This window comes from Drosophila miranda, chromosome 2 (genome assembly GCF_003369915.1).
Source record: "Drosophila miranda strain MSH22 chromosome 2, D.miranda_PacBio2.1, whole genome shotgun sequence".
NCBI classification, from domain to species: Eukaryota; Metazoa; Arthropoda; class Insecta; order Diptera; family Drosophilidae; genus Drosophila; species Drosophila miranda.
Window position 1 is genome coordinate 17,042,286 of NC_046675.1, and position 21,273 is coordinate 17,063,558.

Here is a 21,273-nt window from a genome sequence, read left to right on the forward strand (position 1 = left end):
ACGCAACGCAAACTCGTGCATAAAAAATACGAGTAAAATACAACTGCTTTGCTGCTGCTTTACTTTCATTGACAGTTCTGTCCAGACGACGCTTTTGGCAAACCAGGCACGCACTTGTGCCCTCGATAAGGTTGATGTTGTCTTTGATTTATGCTGTCTTTGGTAGCTTATAAATCATTGCCCGCAGAGACTGACTGACTGACTGACTGACTGACTGATGGACTGAAGAGTGTATCAGACGACCACATTCTTTGCAATAATTAGCGCAGTCGGTTCAGTTCAGGATTCAGTCCTCAGCTTAAGCGTTTTAATTGGCACTTTTACCTGCTGCGATTACGACAAAATATGACAGCTTCAGTCATTCCTTCAGTATTTATTCCCCGACACAATGAAATATCAGGCGCCCACATGAGGGCCATGTGGTTGAGGAAGCCCCAAATTGTGTCAGCTATTTCTCAGGCACATGAGTTTCCTGTTAACCACCGAAAGAGAAATGCACCGGGAGGAATTGAAACTGGGAATGCGCTTTCTTCCAGAAGCATGTTTATTCCCAGAATAAAGGAAACTTTTGATGCTTCCTCCTGCAGCTTTTCAATTAATGGAAAATATCTGAGGCATATCAATAAATGTGCTTTCGATCTGCAGCACATCGGCAAAAGGGAAATGGTAATACAAATAGAAATTATACGAATCTGGGCTTGCGTTTTCGTCTAACAGCATATCAATGTGGATTTAGGAACGGGTCCTCCCTCCTGTCATGCGAGTATATCGATTCAAACACTAAATATTTCGACTTGTCAGCAGCCACGCCACCAAACAATGCAGCTCCATATCTCCTCCTCCTCCCTAGTGGTGGCTTTTTGTTGGTTTTTGTAGTCGGTTTTCAGTTTTTAGTTTTCAGTTTTCGGTGTTGATGTCGTGTTTTTCCATTGGCATGGCACGCGTTTTGAAAATTAATATTTGTCTTGTTGCGCTGTAGCTGTAGCTGCTGCCTTTTTGAGGTTTTCCACAGATAATCAGAGATCCAAAGCAGGGAGACACGAGAGGCAGAGGAAATGTATGCTAAGCATATGCAACAGCCAGAGGCAGAGACAGAGGCAGAGACAACCCAGAGACCCAGAGACAACGACCGCAAGCACAGTGCCGTTTATGAGCAGTTTTTGGCTTATAAATGTTTTAATTAGATCTATTTGGTTTGATAAGCCGCGGAGAGACAGCTAACAAGTTGGTTAGTCTATTCGGGGCTTATGGTTTATGGTCGGGACTTCATTAAGTGGGTCATCGAGCTGGCCAAAGCACATGGGGAGGGAAAGAGTTCGTTGTGGGTTATCTGGTGCTGGGGAGTCAAAAACCTCAAAACCCCAAAACTGATTGCAACAGGAAAAGTCTTTTATGGCCCAGCAGCAATCAATCTGACCAATTGTCTTTCAATAGATCGCTCTCAAGAACTGCACTAATTAGTATATTTTATTACACATTTTATGGCGATGCAAATCAAACGGGGCCCCCGAAATGCAACGCAACTGCCGGAGCACCATAAAACTTTCCGGCTGCCGTTCGACTCAGTATTCACTATTCAGTATTCAGTGTTCCAGCGTATCTACAAAGTTCAAAGTTTAACTGATTCAAGTGCCAGCCACGGAGTGACGACTGTCTATCAGCGCTCTCTGGCCCCCAGTTGATGCCCCAGAACTCTGCCCCACAACCCTACCTTCCCTGAGACTGCTTGCTGGCCATAAATTTCACGCGCCTCAGTTGCGCATCCGGCCCTGCAGATGGATGGATGGACGGATGGATGGATGGAACATATGGCACTTCTTGAGAGAACATTCCTACTCTTTCGGCATTCGTGTGGCAGGGGCAGCTGCGTGTGGGCCCCCCGAAATTCCAGTGTGTGTGTGTGTTTATGTCTGTGTGTTGACAACATTGTTGGGATTCAGATTAAATGCCTTTGTCTTAAGCGCATTTTATCTAACCTACATTCATAAAATATGCTTCGCTGTTGTCTGTTTGCTATGTTGCATGTCGAAACATCATGCCAGAGATTACGAGGGAATTTCAGCGACTCCGAGATTAGGAAATCTCAGCCCGAAAGACGAGTACTCGTATGATGGACTTACATGCTTCTCCGGTTTCAAGACAAGTCCGTTCTGCTGCTGCTGTTGCTGTTGCTGCTGTTGCTGCTGCTGTTCCATGATGGATGAGCCCTTGCCAAGGCGACTCTGGATGGCCGCCGATGCTGCTGCTGACAGCAACATAGGCGCTGTCCTGGCTGTGGGCGAGTGGTGGTTGGAGGAGGCCGATCCGGAGCTGGAGGCAGCTAGGGCAGCCAGATGCGGTGGCAGCTTATCGCCGGCCATCAGGCTGTCCAGATCACGTAGAAATTTGAAGGCCCAAATGTTGACATCCTCGACCTGGGCAGGTGGAGCAGCGGCAGCGCCAAAGGAGGTGGTGCTGGTGCAGTGTCCACCGTGCGGCGGCGGCGACAATGGCCTTAGTTTAGTTGTCACTGGTTTGGTGGATGTTGCGGATGCTCCTTTTCCTGTGGTGCAGTGGGTTGCTGTGGTGCTGCTGCTGTCAAAGCCGCTATCTGATTCCGTGGAACGAGACAATTCATCAAGCGGCATGCCGGTGGCTGCCTCCAGTTGCTCGCGGAGCTGCTGCTCGAGGCGCTGGACCTTGCGCAGCTCGAAGACCTCATTGATTTCCCGCTGCAATTAGAATAGAAGTTGTTAGCCACAGTCACAATAAATTCTGAGCCTTGGCCGAGATTAGGTTTTGATTAGCACTCTAATTGCGTGCATATATCAAGGCAATGGTCTATTAATCGCGAGAGGCCCAAGGCGCCAGCCCCAGCACCAGCGCCAGTTCCTCTCCTAATGGGCCCAGACTATGATGTATGTTTGCTTAATTTGCCCCGCAAACAGTTGCAAGTTGGCAGAGAGCAGAGAGCAGAAGAGAGAAAAGAAAGCCTAGGACACGACCCAGCATTTCTCACACACAGCAGAGACACAGCAGAGACATGGGCACAATCAAAGACAAATAAATTAGAACACGACCGCAAAGGCAAAGGCAGAGGCAGCGGCAGAGGAGAGTCGACCAGAAAGCCAGAAAGGTTTTTCCAGCTCCAGCAACAGAAAACTGCAGCCACGAACTGCAGCCAGACATAGACCCAAGCCAGACAACAGCAACACGACTTGCAGCAGCAGCAGCAGCAACATGAGGCACAGTCTCTGTTGCTCTGTTCCAACAAATGCAAATAAATTGAAATGAAGCAATTTGTTAGCCAGATTAATGCAAGCCAAAGCAAAGGGAGAGAACACAGGGCGCACAAAACACAGTCTCCAAAGAAGATCAGACAGATGGGCCCACAGGGCTAACAAAGTCAGCGAATTACTTAATTAAAAATCGTGGCCAAAGAGCAGCAGAGCAGAACCAGAACTGGCCCAGACGACTGCGACTCTTGGCCAGGTCCAGACCCAGACCCAGACCCAGACCTATACCCAGGCCCAGGCCGAGTGACATTAATAACGTGCAGTGCTCATTACTCAACAATTGTGTTTGCCTTTCTTTCTTTTATGTGCTGCTGCTGCTGCTGGTGTGGCTGTGGCTGTGGCTGTTGCTGCCGCGGGACATGCAACAGGGCGCAGGGCAGCAACAGGCAGCCCTTGGCAACCCTTGCCACAGACAAATGCGATCGAACATTAGCAGGCAATAAATTCTCGAAGGTAGCAGCCCCCATCTATTGCTTCTGGGGGCATGAAAGAAAGCGCCGCTCTGGCAGCTGCCTCCGCCTGTGGCTGCCACTGCTGCTGCCACTGCTGTGATTGTATCGCTGGCTGGGAATGTTTTGGCAGAGTTGTTGCCTCATTTGTCGTCCGGTGCGAGAAGGTTTCTAGCTAATTTGTGAAGCGGCATCAGGTCAAAGGTTGAACAAACACAGCCGGACAGCCAATCGAAATTGGAAACAAGAAGGAGACGGCTCGATAGAATAGATAGAACGAAGCTATCAATACGCTTGCAGGTGGATGGAAATCATAGTAAGCTAAAAATCATGATGAACCCTGATCCATCATAGGGTAGAGAATGCTTTTATCTGTAGGTTATATGTTATATTCTCCGCAAGGGTATACAGACGATGTACAATAGAGAAAATTGAGGCAATACTCGTGGACGAGTGGCAGAAATATGACTTGTAAAAAGTCATCCAGAGCTCGGGGACATCTCACGTGGGCTACAGATTTCCCAGCTCGACAAAATTCCGTCAGTACAATGCAATTTCGTTTTATTAATTTCATGCTACGACGCGCTGGATAAACAATGGCCATTGCCATTGGCCAGTGCCTCACTCCCAGACGCATGTGTGGGACCAAGGGTCCGTCCACAGCCGAGCAGGTCCATCCAGGTCCAGGTCCAGCAGGCGTATTCCCAAAACTCCAATCCGCTCCGCAGGCAGCCGTTCCTGCCACATCTTGGCTATAAAAAGCAAGACTGCTTGGCAGCAACTTTCAGTTTCAGTTTTCTAAGAGCCAAACGCGCAGCGGTCGCCCGCCGCTTCAAAGGGAAGCCCGACAATCCGAGCCAAAGACAAAAGTAAAATTGGAACAGCAGCCTCGATCGAGCCCAAACCGAGGGACAGAGGTAAGGAGGATCGACTGGAGCAGCAGAGTCCAGAGGACACGGACACAGGCTGGGGCAGGAACGCAGACAGCAGACAGCATGAGACTCACGCTCGCCTGGCTCAGCGTCTGCCTGGCGATTTATTGCGGCGGCGGCCACAGCCACAGCCACGGCCACGGCCACGGCCACGGCAATGTGGTCCTATCTTTGCCACCATCGCTTATCGCCATGGCCACGGAGGCGGCGGCCTTGAGGCTGCAACAGCAGCACCAGCAACAGCAGCCGCGCTGGAAAAAGGATGCACGCGTCCTGTTTGACAGCGGCAACGATGCACTGCGCGATATGCTCCAGAGGCAGGCGGCTGCCTCGGCGGCTGGGAAGTTCAGTCTGCCCCACCACGACCACGACGACAACGCAGCGCAGCTGGATGGGGATGGGGATGCAGATGTGGAGCAGCAACCGCAAGCCGCGGATTTTAATCGAAAAGTTTTGCGCGAGGTAGATGATTTAGGGGCACAGACCAGGCTGCGGCAGCAATCAGCGGCGCAGGAAATTGCACCACTGCAACGGGGCATGCTGGGCCTTAACTATGCGTCCACGCCCCACCGATACTGGGCCAGTCGGTGCCAGGGTCGCCTGGGCCCCTCCGCCAAGTGTCCGCAGGAGTACTATCGCGCCATGATGGCCGCCAGGTAAGCGGCAGCCCCTCCCAAGGATGTGGGTGGGTGGCAATCGGGGCTATTAGGCCGGGATTCTGCTCAGGAGCTCGAGGGGTTCAAGGTTGCTCTGGAAGGAAAGTCGAAAATTCGACAAGTCGAGGCGAGAAAGTTTCGCGCCTCGTTTCCGCTTCACATGTGAAACCAATTTATCAGCGACTCTGTCTCGGGGTTCCCTCTGAGGTTCACAGATTTAATGTTTAACCCTTTTAAAGGCGCCAGGTCTTGCCGAAAAAAAAAAAACTGACAGCAACAGAAACAGCAACAAATCGTCGACAATTTGGCTGTCGGCCAGAAACACGCAAAACCAATTAATGGGCGTGAAAAAATCAGTAGAGTACAACGATTGCAGTTTTGTTTCAAGTCTCTCAGCCAAAGACGACTCCTACTCCTCTCCTTGCCCCTCTGCCTGACTCCAGAGCGAGTCTGAAGACTTCTCCGATGGAGCCTCGTATGTTGATTTATTTTATAAAATAACAACTGTCAGCAAATTCATTGCCCCGCAACGACTCGAAACGAAATCGAAACGAAAACTGCATTACGAGTTTCACTTTTCATTTCGGCCGAAGAGAGAAGCTCCCCCAGACAGGCAGGCCAGAGACCAGATCCCCCCCCACTAGAAGTGAGAAATGTTTCAACTTTTATTCAATATTCAATACTCTTGCAGTGGACATTATGATTTTAACAACAGAGAAGGTGGGAAATGAATATGAATAAAGCGGACTGCAGATCTGTCCCTCATTTTTCATGAGTTAATTTTAATGGATATAATTCTTAGGACGTTTCCATCGATTATTCCCCAAGGGTATCTTAGGCTTCGACTCTCAAGGCAGGCCTTTCTTTCCTTCTTTTTTCTTTTATTTATACACATAAATATTTCTCCTTTCTTCTGAGGCGGTGTGTAATTTGTGTGTTTAATTTCTGGAAATATTATCTTGTGTTGAAAAATTATTGGGCGCTGCTATTAAATTCGAATTAATCATTTCTTGTATTTTTTCCTTCTCTGCATGCCCTGCCTTATTTCTCTTTTGTTTATTTGTTAAATGTTTGATTAATTGTCGGCCAATGCATGTGCCCGCATCGGCATGGGCTTTCCTTTCAGTTTCAGTTGTCTTATATTTTGTTCGCTTAATTTGTAATTTTACACAGTAATTTCGATGGAATTGCCTCAAATTGACTTTTGATTGAATTGGATGAGCCCTGACAGCGCGGATAAACGAAGAGTTTAGGCGCTAATTCTTTGTGGCAGCTCAAGGGAGAATGGGTTTCTGGGTCAGACATTTGAGTGGCTGCCATTGTCATTGGTCGGTCCCAGTCGATCCCAGTCGGTCCCGGCTCCAACCCACGTCCCTGAAGATGTTCATCAATTTGGTGTCATCGTGTCTTTGGGTTGTGGGAGCCAGTCAGTCAGCCAGTGGCAGAGGAAGAGAAACTCCAGTGAAGATGGTCTGTGGCTGGGACGGGGCTCTCACATGTAACTGAAACCCATGGAGAAACATGGAGAGCGGCCCGGCCCACGCTCATGAGGCAAGAGAAATGTGTACAAAGAAATGATACTGCTCCTTATACCCGACACATTGTGCAACAAATGATGGGGCATTCATCTCGAAATAGACAGGCCAGATATAGAATATCTATATTAACTCGCATCTCCATGCCCATGCCCATGCCCATGCCCATTCCCATTCCCCTTTCATTCAAAAGAAACAAAGATGCCATGGCTCGTCTCCACATGCAGCTGAGCTCGATGCAGGACTCTGATTCATCCGCCTCTGATAATAGTAATGATGATGATGACCTGCTGCTGGACCCCACCGACGATGAGGAGGAGAACAGCAGCAACGAGGTCTTTATGCTGCTCACCGGGGAACAGGATCTCATCAAGTTCCTGCACTGGGCCATGCAGCTGCTGTATCCCTTCGAGCGACCCGGGGGCAATCGGAGCGATAGCCCAGCTGAACACTATCATCCGGGGATGTTCCTCTGGAAGAAGCTCAACCTGTCGGGACACCTGGAGCCGCCACTGATTGTGGACGAGCCGCAGTTTGTTCTTGTGCGGCGCGAGAAGCTCCTGGATGGCTATCACTTGAGCGGTGAGTGCCCGGGGCTTAGCATCTGTCATAATTCTCACTCACTACCATTGGGCTCTTTCAGATGAGACGACCAAGGAGGACGATCCCTTTATACCACCACGCGGAAGGAAGCACAACAGCCCAGATTTGGATGCTCTATTCAATCGGTATGAGACCTTTGTGCCGAATCGCGGCCGGCGCGACAAGGTCAAGGATCTGTTCAAGTACGACGATCTGTTCTTTCCGAATCGCGGCAAAAAGCATCGCAGCATTTTCAAGCTGGACGATCCCTTCTTTCCGAATCGAGGCAAAAAGCTGAAGCTCCGGGATCTTTACAAGATTGACGATCCATTCTTTCCGAATCGCGGCAAGCGGCACTTGACAGGATCCACCAAGACACCACCCCCCTCTGGTCTGTGGGGAAAACTGTTGCAGCAGCAGCAACAGCAGCAGCAGGAGAGAAAATTGCCAGATGACAGCGACAACTGGCCGCAAAGAATGTCAACGCATAAAATTAATGGTTACGATCAATCAGTCAAGCCATCAATGTCACAAGTGGAGGATGCTGCTACTCTAGCATCCAGAGCCAGAGCCAGAGCTACTCCGACTGCGACTGTGACTGCGACTGCGACTGCAGCTGAGGGCGCTCAATGGCGACGTCTGGCCAGGGGCCTGCTCCAGCCTGCTAATAGATTACACTCGACAAGATCAATGTCAGCAAATTTACAACAGCCAGATCTGGGGATGGAGATGGAACAATTGGTGCCACATTTGCCGCTGCAGCAGCAGAGCAGCGTCCACTTCATTGGCAATCCAATCATGCCCCGGCAGCAGGTGAAACCATCCTGGCTGGGATCGGGATCGGCATCGGCTTCGGGATCACTGCACCGTTTCAGGCGATCTCTTCGGCCCGATAATGCCCCCGAGTCACAATTAACACGTTCAACCAATGCTAATCCTCAGAAGATCGACTCTGGCTCAGACTCTGATGCTGAGTGGGACTGGGACACTGATGATGCCAATTGGAGCGACATTTAAATGCCAGCGATCGGTTTCTGGTTTTCGGTTTTAGGTTTTAGGTTTTTAGTTTTGGTTTCCGAGCAGCTTCCTTGGCGGCGCATACACTCGATTATGCCTGATTGTAGCTCGATGGGTCAGCAGGAACAGGCCGCAATGTAGCACACCGCACGAAATAAAGTAAATGCAATTGAAAAACGAAACAGAACGAAGGCCACTACGGGGGGGAGATCGCTTGCCTTGCCCTTGGGGCAGAGCCTTTCTAGAATTGTGCTGCGATGAAGGTCTCCATGCCCTTGGGAATGGGGTATGGGGTATGGGGTATGCGATGTGGTTGTTCCTACAAGTAATTCCTATTTTAATTGTATTCATTGGTTAATTTATCGCTAAATGCAATCAGCATTGTGCCCAAGCTGCAAGCTGCAAGCTGCAAGGTCTAGAGTGTCTAGACTTGGACCCAACACAGCTGCCAATGTTGCAGACAGCCGGGCGTGGCACGCAGTTGATGCCACAACAGCGATATGTCCGCTCTCTGTAAGATATGCAGGCTGATCAAGAACAATATACATCCAACAACCAACAATCAGTGCAACAACCACGACGACTGCTGTGGCGACTGTGACTGGAACTGGAACTGCAAAGGTCAGGCCATGTAATCCCCAAAACGCACATCAATCACGCGACTCTTTGGCTTATTAGCCAGCATTGAACCTTAAATATCAGAGCACGGGAGTGGGAAATGGGGAATGGGTAAAAATAAACAGAAATACATAAATTTTTTAAGCCGAAGCCGAAGCCGCCGCTGCTGTTACAACAGCAACACTGAAATTTTCCACTTCAACTGATTTCTGACATTGACATTGACCAAAAATCGACATCAACGTCCAAATATTTGGTGAGCCACAAAGTCTACGGGCCCAGACTCTGGTCGAGACCCAGACCGAGACCCCTAGCAGCTCTTTGTTTTGTACAAATGACCATTGAAGGTCATGCCAGCCAAAGCCGCAGCCGCAGCCGAAGCCAAAGCAGGCAGCAACAAATTGGTTAAATAATACTCTCCTCTCCTCCACTCCACTCCACAGCATCAGAGCATCAGCATCAGAAATACTCGTACTGGAAAAAACACTGAAAAATGTTAAGCAGATGCGCGTCATCGTTTGGGGTTCAAGTTTTTGTATTTTGGTAGCTTGACGTTTGCGATCAGACCAAAATCTTATGAAGATCATTATAATTTCAATGGCACTCCACAGTCCACAGTCAGAGGCAGCCTCAGCTGTATCGAATGAGTGTGTATGCAGCATATGTACTATACTACAAGTACTCGTATACCTATGTTTGGTTAGAAGAATGAATGCAGCAGCAGCAGCAGCAGCAGCAGAGCACATATATAGAGAGTCCATACATAATACTATTCAACTCTCCTCCGCTGGGCATCGTGGCAATGACACTTGAAGTGGTCGGTCAGCCGGTTAAGAGGCTCACCTCACGTGCAGCTTTCATAGGGAGTACGGGTGGGTACCCTACCTTTTGAGTTGGGTAAGCTTAGAGCCCTAAGCAGCTGTGACAGCTTCAGAAGAAATCTCACAGAAGCATTAACCTTTCCTTTGACATACACTACACTGATCCAAAATGAATGCTTACATCATTTTGATGGTGGTATGGTAAAGCACTTCCGTCTCTTCATCATGGCATCGGATTGGGGGATAGGGGGCCCGGAGTTGATAACTCTCACTGGCCATAACCTTTCGCCAAAAAACTGTGCAAAAACTTATGTCAAAGCCGGACAAAAACTTACGGCACCGCACGAACACCACACAGGCAGGTCTATTGAGCCAAATGTGTCAAGACTGAAGATTGTACAAATTAAATTTCATTGGCTTTGCGCTTTCAAAACTTCAACTTCAAGTCCAAGACCGAGACCAAGACCATGAGTGGGACTGGGACTGGCTCTGGCGGATACTTTGTGTCACTTTTGGCCTGCCTGACATTTGGCCAACAGAAAAGAAAAAGAAAGTCCAGTCTGAGTCCCCCAGTTGAGCTCCAGCATCACAGCAGCAAATTGGCTCAATTTTTGTTGCAACGTTGGTTGTGGCAACTGATTTGCTTGTCGGGAAATATCAACGCATTGTCAGCGATCCCAATGCCGTTGACAACATGCAACATGCAATGGGGTAACGGGCTTGCAACATTGCAACTGTTGCAACTGCTGCAATTGTAACGCGATCAGCATGAGTAGCTGGCAGCCTTTGACAGCGGCTTAATTGCTGTCTGCAATTATGATTGTTGCCGGGATAGAAGCTTCGCTCCAGGAGCAGGAGCAGGAGCAGGAGCTTCACTTTCGTTTGATTTGTGGCCAAAAGAGCCAACCGCTTGTTCGAACTGCTTTCTGACTCCATTTGGCGTCTGAAGTTTCTAGTTAGCTGTCGTCGTCCCAGTCGTTGGCGTTGTCGTTGTTGATTTGGCCGTCTTTGTCTGGTGGGAGAGCAACTCCTGGTTGACAAAAATAGTAACGTGCAGGCAGGCGCTGCCTTTTATTGCCATTTGTTTTTTGCCATGGCTGTGCTGTGCTGTGCTGTGCTGTGTGTTGCCGTTTTGCCATTTGACGTTGACAAAAAAACGTCATTTGCAAATTGGGCAAAGACAACTTTCTCTAGGCAGCAGCTGCGCAGGCGCAGGCGCACTCTCGCAGTCGCAGTTGCAGTCCCAGGCGCAGTCGCAGCCGCAGTCGCACTCGCAAAGTGACAGTCATTGCATAAAACTATATAGATAAACCAAAGGCAAGTCGTCGCCCACATTCATTAACAGCATTCGCATAATTGGCTGCGGCAGATATTTCGTGGGTTCACTGAACCACAACAGGCAGCACCCAGCATCCCATCCGAAGACAGAAGACAATCCCTGGGCGCAGCCTGAGTCGAGTGGCTTATTGGGTCTTACGTCTCAATTTTCCATCGCCACTTTGTCAATATCTATAATTAAAATCATTTGAGAACACACGCAAACCCCTGGATGGCTGGCTCGCTGCTGGCCTCTGCCTCTGCCGATTTATCAGATTTTTCGAATGGCAAAAAGGCTATACTTATGGATATATACATACATATATATACTCGCATTCGACGTTGAAAGCTTGATTGATGCATTAAGCTTATACAGCCATAACCACTAGCCAAAACCCAAACCCAGCCGCGTCCCCCACCCACCGACTGGGGGCAGACGACGTTGACGAGAGCCAATTAATGGCTGCTTAAACGGGAAAAACTATCTGGCAGTGGCAGTGTGGCCATGTAAAATTATGGAAAATCTGTGCAAACGCGACCGGGAGCAAGCGCTAATTGAGGCAGGAAGCGTTGCGAGGAAAAACGAGTTGCCATCGCCTGTCATATCGCATCTGGTCCGAAAAGCTGCTGGCCAGCACCAGCACCAGGCTTTGGCCCACGAAATGGGTCAGCCAGTGATTACCCGACGTTGTCGTTGTCGCTGTCGCTCTGTCGCTGAAGCCGTCGCCGACGCCGCCTCCACGAACGCATTTCATAACTAGGAAAATTAAGCCTAAGGCCAACAACACAAGCGACAAGCGTCTTAGCCCCGTCTTAGCGGGTAACGGCAATTTTCAGCCCAAAAGCGCTGCACTATTTGTCATAATAAATGTGCACAAAGGAGGTGTACACGTACACCTCCTCCTTCTTTCCGAAGAAAGCAGAGAGACCAGAGACCGAAGACAGTGTGGGCAGCGCTGTGACACATTTTGTCATCATTAGGCACAGTTGCCGGCTAATAATTTCAATTTAGCCAAAAAATTAGTTGTATTGTAGGATAGGGTGCGGGAAAGGAGGGGAAAAATATGTAAAAAGAGCGTTAATAGCCGCATAGGCCTACAGCCCACGCCAAGAAAAAAGAAAAACCATCACCAAAGTCGAACCAAAGTGGAACCAAAACATTCAACGACTGCTGGGCGGGACTGGGCCATTGGATGGGTGTTGAGGTGATGACACTGATTATAAAATGCTGTATGCGCCATGGCTCTATGCTCCATGCCCCTCACTGGAATGGAAATGCCATATAAAAACTCCAAGTTAATCGCCTTGCTCCGATTTTGTGCTGCAAAAAACGCCATGGCGATTGCTGTGGAATTTGTGGGGTGCTTCATTTGTAACGGTATACGAAGATGATAATAAAATACTCACAATTATCTTATCGGAAAATGGAAAAATGTTATACAAATCGAAGCTACACTGGTACATAAATGACTGGTACTGATATTCTGTTACGGGAGAAGTGTTCATAGAGCGCGGAAAATACAGAAAATAATTATGAAAAAAACGTTGCGGACATGATTCATAGCCATCTTTGGGTCATTCATAATAAGAATAATGCATAATGGACATCGAAATTGGTATCAATCAGGTTTATTATTAGAACAGAAAGAACAGACGAACAAATCCAACAAGATAACGAAAATGTGCGCGTGAGCAAGTTGCACTTGTGTAAGTCTCAATCACAAGAGGCACGAGATGAACGAAGTCAACAACGACAATTGGAACGGAGACAAGCACATTCCATTCCGCTCATCCGAAAGTGCTGATGATTGTTGATCGAATTGTTCTGGCTGTTATTCCCACCTTCCCCGTACCCCTTTTTAGGGATGTGGAACTAAACAGTTTCACAATGAAATTCACAGGGAGCTGAACGAACCCATTGCAGAAATGTGTTATCAAAAGGGGGGAAGGCCCAAGCGCTTTGGGCGCGACCCACACACGTTTTCTCGACCACCGACCGACCACAAGAACCATAAACGCCAGCAAACAGCGCGCGTGCGTGCGTGCCGTGCTTCCGCCTGGATGATGGGCCCCAGCCCATGCCTCTGCCTCTGCCCTGGCGACAAATAAACAAAACCAAATAATACAGCAGCAGAGGCTCAAGGAAAATTCATGCGAAACAGTTATAAAAAAAGACAAAAAGAGGAAGAAAAGCGAAGAAAGAAAAGCCAAAGCTGAGGCCGTTGACGCTGCCGCCTGACGCTGACGATGTTGCCGTCATCGTTGATGTGTTTGTGTAATATTGCGCTTTCCGGTACAGAAACATAAAATTTTATGCCTACGAAGCTGACGACAACTCTAACGACAGCCGCAACATCAACTGGAGAGAGGGGCAGCACAGAAAGTCGGGCGTGCAACACTTCGTATGCGTTACATATTACTGCCCCCTACCCCGCCGACCACTGTCCCGACCGTCCCGAGTTAACACATTTTTCTGTCACGCAAAATAATCATTTGCAAAATCACGCCGTGCTGACAGGCAGTGGCAGGGGTACGTTGCCAGGAGGTGGAGGAGGAGGAGGAGGAGGAGCAGGGCGGAACTGTAAGAAAGACCCGGGAACGGGTACGGGAATGGGAATGGGGACTGGGACTGGGCTGGGGCTGTGGCCCCGTCGATTGTGTGTGCGTGTTGGGCACACTAACTGCCGGTTATTATCATGTGAAAATGTATGAAATTGAATAATGTCATTCAGCACACTGGGACGGACACGGACACCCTCCCTATACGAGTACACAAAATGGTTTGCTTCTAATGCGAAAATTAAACAACATGGGAACGGATGAGGGAAATATTTCCCACAAAGAGTATGGAGCCCCTCCCTTATGCCCAACACTCACCTTGACACGCTCCAGATATTCCTGCAATGCCCCATACGGATCATCGCCATCGACATCCATCAGGTCGAGACTGTGCGCCAAATCCAGATTGTCCAATGCGGCCAATTTGGACTCGGCCTTATCGACAAATTGCAGTTTATGATGCCCCTGATGCAGAGTGTTACCCGTGGAGGCCAGTGTGGCAACGGGCGCCGCCTGGCTTAAGAATTTCTTATCAGCTGTCATGGTGTTGGATGGAGTTGCTCCTGTTGCTCCTGTGGCTGCTGCTGTTGCTGTTGCAGCGGCTGTGGCACTGCTTCCGTATTGGCGAGTGCGAGGCATGGTTGCACAACCGGTGCTAAAAACGCTTGCAGCAGCTGGCACAAATGTGGATGTGGCTGTGGCTGTGGATGTGGATGTGGCTGCTGATGTGGCAGATGAAGTTGCGGCCATCGTCTTGCCATCAACGTCTCCTCCGCTGGCCGCCGCATCACTTAATCCCGATTTGTAGCGCGTCGCGTCAGTGGCGATAGCCGACGTGCGGCCTGACGTTGTACTACCTCCTCCAGCTCCTTCTTGTGTTGCACTTTTTGCTGCTCCCTCTGTTGCACCACTGGCTGCTCCTTCTCCTCCTGTTGTTGCATCTTCTCTTACTCCTCCTGCTGTTGCTGTTGCTATTGCTGTTGCCGGCGGCGTCGTCGCCTTGCCGTTGATAAGCGTTTGATGTTGGAGGTTCCTGTTGTTGCTGCTGCTCTGGCTTTGGCTCTGGCTCTGGTTGTGGCTGCCACTGCTAATTGCACTTTTCACATCGCTTGTCATGTTGTTTTGATTTGTATTGCCATTGCCATTTCCATTGCACTGCATTTGAGTTAACTTCTTGACTTTGTCATGATGCCGCGCCGCCGGGGCTCCACCAATCTGCTGTGGCGACTCTGCAAACAAAAGAGAGTACAGTAGAGAGGATATGTTTAATTTCAGCCAAACGTATATTTTGCTCAGCCAAGAGTCGCATAAAGTTGTCATTGTCGCTGTCTGCAACATGCCGCAAAGGCGCACCCAGCCAGACCCGTGAACATACACAACATATTCATAATTTCCCAATGGCTTTGTCGACTGTGTGAAAAATGAAAATGAAAAATTTCAACCGAAATGCACCGAAAACACGCTGCAACATGTGGCTGCTGCCTGGATTTCGGGGTTGGGCCACTGTGCGACTGTGCTTAAGCCAAATGCGCGAAAATTTCTGCGCTAATCGCCTCAAATTGTCCGCCAAATGTGTGCCATTTAAATTGTCATAAATTTTGCAATGTTCCCCGTCCCGTCCCGGCCCCTCCCGGCCCGTCCCGGCCCGTCCCGGCCCGTCCCGGCCCGTCCCGTACATGGTGCTGCAGACTCCAGTCTTTTATTCGGCATCTGTGGCAATGTGGCACTATGGCTCTGTGGCTCTGTGGCTCTGTGGCTTTAATTAATTTCGGACTGGCGCAAAAAAATGGCCGGCAATTATTTACATATTCGAATTTATGGCTCACACTACTTAACCATGCCCTGGAATGGCTCCAATTATTTATCTTCTGTTCTATTATACTCGTATGTGGGGAGCTGCTGGAATCACGCCCCACAAATGTGTGTCGCCGCAGATTTATGTGCCTGTCGATGGGCTGCTCGAATGGAGCAGCAGTCGGAAATATGTCAAACGGATGGTCGTAGAATGTCAGTCGTTTGTCTTTTTGGGTTGATTCAGAACGGAAACGGGGATTGAATGCTCACTTTTATGTGTCAACTAATTGTTATTGACTAGGCAAAAGTTCACAGATCTATAAATACACCGATGGAGTGCTCTTCCCACACCCAAAGTACTCCTTCAGGTACTGCAAACACCAAAACCCTCTCTCTAGAAATAATGGACCCCTTCTTGCAGTTCTTATCCTCATCGCTTAGCATAATCCCCCCTGCAGCCCACATGTCTGGGCCTCAATTCACAGTAAATCGATTTGAAATTCGCATAGGGGCGAAAGGTTATATGAACTTTTGTCAAAGACAAGAATTTGGAAATCGAATGCCGGCCGGCATGTCTCTGGCTCTGGGTCTACATATACATAAAGGAATACTCGTATCGCTACCCCCGCCTCCTGTCTTCTGTCTGTGCTTCTGGGGCAAGTGAAACGGTTAAAGAGTTTTCTGTGTCCGCTGGCTGTTGTTGATTTTATAGGTACGATTTTATTTCTGTTTATTTTTTTATTTTTTATGGCGCATGCGTGCGTTCGATTGAGTTTTTTGATTAAAATGTCGCCGCCACCGTCGCTGTCGCGGCTGCTGCTGTCGCGACTTGGACTTGGCGACAGGCAAAGGCAAAAGCCAACAGCAAGGGGTCTCTACGCCAGGCTCTCTCTCTCTCTCTCTCTCTGTCATTCCAGCTCCGACTTCAACTCCAACTCCAAATCCAAATCCAACTCTGACTCCGAGTCTGCTTCTGCTGGTCAGAGACGTTGGCATTTAAAAATTCTGAATCGCATGCGTTACACAACGGCCCGTGGCGAGCTCGTAAATCAGCAGTGCAAACGAGTCAGTCAGACGAAGACGGAGGGCCTCAGAGACAGACCAAACAGCCAGCCAGACAGACAGACAGACAGAAAGACAGACAGTTGGCAACATTTTATGGGGGTCTCTGGAGGAGGCAGGGACAGAGAGCAGTGTCAGAGGGTGGGTTGAGAGAGCGCTACGCTGCCCCGGCAATTGATCGTTTTGAGGCGATTGGCAGGCCGCCAGGCCAGGCCTGGCCAGATCGAAACCGAGACCCAGGCCCACACTCGGCTGCAAAGTTGTCTTCTTCTGCCATTTTGGCTGCATTTCAATTGTGCAAAGCTAACGGTACATTTGGCTATAGGGACACCACCACCACCGTGTGGGAGACGCGTTGAAAGTTCATGGGAGGTCTTTCTTCCCTTCCTCTTTAATACCCTTGGAGAGTGTTATTTGATTTGGAGGATATTTGTATTTGGGAATACTCTTTCTTATAGCTATCATAGAAAGAATGGACCTTCAGGCGTATCAAACGCTTCGGGCTTTCATGTTTTTACTGTCCCGTTGTGTGCTGTTTTTAGCTTTAATTTGGCCAACTAATTAGCAAGAAAGTAGGGGTAAAAGGGGTAGCCGGGGACGGAAATAAGTTAGGCGGCCTTTGTTCTATTTGATGATTGACTTGACCAAAAGTTTTTTATTCAGAGACGAACCCCAAAAAACAGAGAGAGAGCGAGAAAACCAAACAAAATAAAAAACATTCGTACGTAAGTATTTTGCTTATTTGCTTGGAATAAAATTGTTTGCTGGGGTGTGTCCGCTGCTAAATGGCCACTGTCCGTCCCACGTCCCACTCTGATCAGTCTGTAAGTGTGTGTATGTGCGTGAGTGTGTTTTTTGAGGCTGATTGATTCGCTCGCTGAGGTCACCTCAACGTGATTAATTGCCAATTGCGAATGACTGGGCTGGAGAGAGAGAAGTGTCACCGAAGGGAGGGGAGGAGTACACAAATACAGAAACAGATACAGTTCCCCACTTGAGATTGCGAGGGTTGTCTGACGCATACTCGTGCACAGTGAAAAACTCTCATAGAAAGTCTTGGCCAATATTTGCTTGCAAAATGCAGGCCGGCCGCCTTCTGCCGAGACCTACCTCAATGCAACTCTCTGGGCAGCTGGGCTTATATCAACAGCCAGCACGTCGGACCAGGCTAAATAAGTAAATAGGAGGCAGAGGTGAGCACAGAACAGCACAGCAGAAGCTGTCGTGGATGGGGCAGGGAGCGGAGATGAGGCTGGGACTGGGGCTGGGGCTGGGACTGGGGCTGGGGCTGGGGCCGGGGCCAAATGGAATGGCTGGACACGCAAGACGATTAGCAGGGCATTCTCTGAGATCTTTGAGCTGGTCAACTGAGCTGACGTGTGTCGGCTCGGGACAACGTCTTCGTCATGCTGATCAACACAGATCAGAGGCGCCCCGAGACGCCGCCTTCTTTAGCTCAGTGCTCAGCTTCCTTCTACCTCCCCCCCCACACTGCCTATTCTGCAATGTCTTTAGCTCCATTTCACGTCATCCCACAAAAGGGCAGGGCCTGGAGATCTCTGAGACTCTGACTCTGACTCTGACTCTGGGACTCTGGCGGCTTTCAAGCCTCATTTGCCTATCAAAATGATATAATACGCACTCATGACGTCGATGGCGATGTTGATGGCGATGGCTCTGTGTGTACGTGTTTCCTGTTTCTCTTTCTGTTTTGTGTTTTGTGTTTTGTGCTTTCTGCCTTTTGTGCAAATCTCTGCTGCACAACCGACGCCTGCGGGTGGCACTCAAGCAAGGGGCGTGTCTGGAATCAAATGGAGTGCACTCCACGCACACAGTTGGTGACAAAGCTGACCGGGGAGTGTTTTTTCTTTTTTTCTTTTTTTCGGGGCCGCAGCCTGCAGCCTGCAAGTGCGTGTGGAGTGTGGAGCGTGGAGCGTAGAGCTGCACCCAAATGGCAATCAATTTTTTCTCTCTCTTTTTGGTTGCAGCTCCCTCGTGGCGGCATGAGACTTTTACGACTTTTCCAATTGCCCGACCTATGCGGCGACGCATTAATAATAATAGTTTTTTAGTTTCCTCCTTTATTTATTATTAACCACAAATTCCGTGGGGCCGGAGACAGAGACACTTTCTAGAGAAGTTTTTATGCCGCCTTAAGTGGCTTTTTATTAAACATTGCGGCATTTAATTGATTTGTAATAGATTCGACTTCGACTCTACGGGCGTGTGAGTGTTTGCCTCATGCCACACAGAGGTGTGCCAATGTGAGTGTGTCATGTTAACGGAAATCAAAGGCTCCATGTCATGCATAATTCATTCAAAATTGCAGTCGCGTCGGAGGAACACAAACACACAAAAAATATGCACACGCCCTTAACAGCCGCCCTGGCATTTGTACTCGAATATTTATATACAGAAAGACATATACATACGTATCTGTACATTTCCTACACAAACATGTTTTCCTTTTTATTCGATGTTTTTCGCTGATCTTCAAGTATTTTAATAACATCAGAAATTGCCTTTAATTGGTTTTACTTAGCTTTAAGTGATTGCCTTTGCCCAGAGGTACGGACTCAAATGATTCAGATGCCTGGCTGCGATTCATTCTCTGGCATTTTATATTTAATTTCGATCAATTTTGCACACCCTTTCAGAGGGTATTATGGATTGCACAGGAGAATAATTTGCATGAACTTGAAGATAGTTCATCCAAAGATCAAGAATCCCTGAGTTTCATTTGTTTCTTAGCTAAGGGGTCTATCACTATCTTAGGAAACATGATTCTGTTAGGGTATCTAAAACTTCGTTAAGTTCTTTTTGTGTTTTATTTATGTATTTTGCCTCTTAGCTGACTACATCGGCAAACACTTATCTCTCATAACCGGAAATGACGAGGATCTGAGCTGGCCGCCAGCTCTCCACCATTGACCTTCGTTGACTTGGCGGAGTTCTGTCATCAGTCCGCGGGATATTCCCGGGATATACCCCTTTGACACTCTATGGTGCAGATCAATTAATAACAATAAGAATAACAAGCGCTATTAACTAGCCTAATGACTGTGGGCCTGGCCGGGGCTGATTTTTCCCACGAGTACGGGTACGAGCACTCGAATGTGCAACATATCCGCCCAGGCGATCTCTGGCGACAATGCGACTTAGTTGCACAAAGCTGATTAAGCGGGAGAGGAGAGCGGGAGAGCTCGAAACTTACCATTTCCTGCCGCAAAGGCGGCGATGCGCTCCCTAACCGAACGTCTGGGCTCGTCATGGGCGATGTTGTTGCTGTTGCAGATGTTGCTGCCGTTACTTTTGTTGTTGCTGTTGCAGCTGTTTGGCTGCACATGTGTTGTCGGCGTCGGCATGGCCTGCGTTGAGTCATGGCTAGGACTACGCTTCACCATTGTCGTTTTGATCACAGTCTTGAGGCGGCTGGGCGTGGTCGGACGCGCTGCAATGCGGGGCTTAGGTGTTGCTGTTGTTGCTGTTGCTGTTGCGGTTGTTGTTGCTGCTGTCAATGTTGCTTTATCGTTGCACAGCACTTCTGTGGCAGCACCCACAAACTCTTCTGCTGCTGCTGCTGCTGCTGCTGCCGCTGTTGTTGTCAGCCCACACTCGCAGGCTGTGGCAGCTAGGTCTGTTGCTGTTGCAGATACGTTTGCTGTTGCTGTTGCTGTCGTAATTGTCATTTTATTCTTCGACGACTTCGGTGAATCAATTTTCGAGTTGTTGCTGTTGCTGTTGGTATTGGTATTGGTATTGGTAGTGCTGTTCGTTTGGGGCACGTCGGCGGTGTCGGGTAATTTACAATAATTACAGCGCGGCTTGTTGTTGTTGTCGTAGCTTAGTGTATTTTCCTTATTGCTATGTTGCTGCAATTGTTGTTGCAATTGTTGTTGGTGTTGCTGTTGGTGTTGCTGTTGCTGTTGCAAGCTATTGCTAAGTCTTTGGGTTGGTTGTCGTTGCTGCTGCTGCTGCTCATTGCCACTCTGCGGGCTCTTTGTGACAGCGCAAGTTTTAGTTGCTGCAGATAGATCGCTGCTGCTGTTGCTGTTGCTGTTGCCTTTGTGGTCCTGCCGCCATTGTTCAGACAGATTTCGTTGATTCATTAATATCAGCGCCACATTTCCGTCGTTTCTCTGGCCAGCATTGTTGTCAGCGATATCATTGGCATCGTCGTCATTACCATTACCATTACCATTATCGCAGGTATCGTAGCTATCGTAGTTATCGTAGTTGTGGCAATCGTAATCGGTGTGGCAATCTTGGCGTCGCTTGGCCGTCGTCGCCGCCGCTACATCGTGGCGTGCCACATCATCAATATAGGTAAAATCGTTATCAACGAATATATTTCTGGCATGCAGCGTATTTTTGCTGCCGCTGCTGCTCTTCGGCTGCCTCAGATCGTAGCGCCTCCGCTGCGGACAGCAGCAGAACTTGACAATGGATCGCGGCGAAGTCGGCGATAGAGTCGGCCGCGTCGGCGTCGCCGGTGTGGCAATGTCAGCCCATTTCTCGATCAATGCCAGCTCGCGAGCATTGGACATTGTCGTATGGCCATGGAGTGTTATTCTGCAACAAAACGAGAGACAAGCAAATTAATTACAATTACAACTACAACAAAAAGGGGCTGGGGGTACTGTACTGTTCGCCCCA

At 48.9% G+C, this 21,273-nt stretch overlaps 2 protein-coding genes across 4 annotated transcripts in view; one reads left to right on the forward strand and one right to left on the reverse strand.

Annotated features, from left to right (window-relative positions):
• The window catches only part of LOC108155215 (rho GTPase-activating protein 7), a 92,870-nt gene that overhangs the window by 22,568 nt on the left and 49,029 nt on the right, over positions 1 to 21,273 (reverse strand). For all 3 annotated transcript variants that reach the window (XM_033389984.1, XM_033389985.1, XM_017285898.2), the window contains 3 exons: positions 19,832 to 21,189; positions 14,080 to 14,990; positions 2,121 to 2,711 (listed from right to left, as the gene is read on the reverse strand). In XM_033389984.1, coding sequence (XP_033245875.1) covers positions 2,121 to 2,711; positions 14,080 to 14,990; positions 19,832 to 21,164 — 2,835 coding nt within the window. In that variant the 5' untranslated portion in view covers positions 21,165 to 21,189. The remainder of the gene's footprint in view (positions 1 to 2,120; positions 2,712 to 14,079; positions 14,991 to 19,831; positions 21,190 to 21,273) is intronic.
• LOC108155216 lies at positions 4,529 to 8,702 on the forward strand. Its single transcript, XM_017285900.2, has 3 exons — positions 4,529 to 5,312; positions 7,041 to 7,429; positions 7,491 to 8,702. The coding sequence occupies exons 1-3, from the start codon at positions 4,720 to 4,722 to the stop codon at positions 8,444 to 8,446; spliced, it is 1,938 nt and encodes a 645-aa protein (XP_017141389.1). The 5' UTR covers positions 4,529 to 4,719; the 3' UTR covers positions 8,447 to 8,702.

Excerpts from the sequence above, each read along its gene's own strand:
- LOC108155216 (XM_017285900.2), top strand. The coding sequence starts at position 4,720 with ATGAGACTCACGCTCGCCTGGCTCAGCGTCTGCCTGGCGATTTATTGC. Across the intron at positions 5,313-7,040 it reads CGCGCCATGATGGCCGCCAG|AAACAAAGATGCCATGGCTC; the intron begins GTAAGCGGCAGC and ends TTCATTCAAAAG. Across the intron at positions 7,430-7,490 it reads GGATGGCTATCACTTGAGCG|ATGAGACGACCAAGGAGGAC; the intron begins GTGAGTGCCCGG and ends GGGCTCTTTCAG.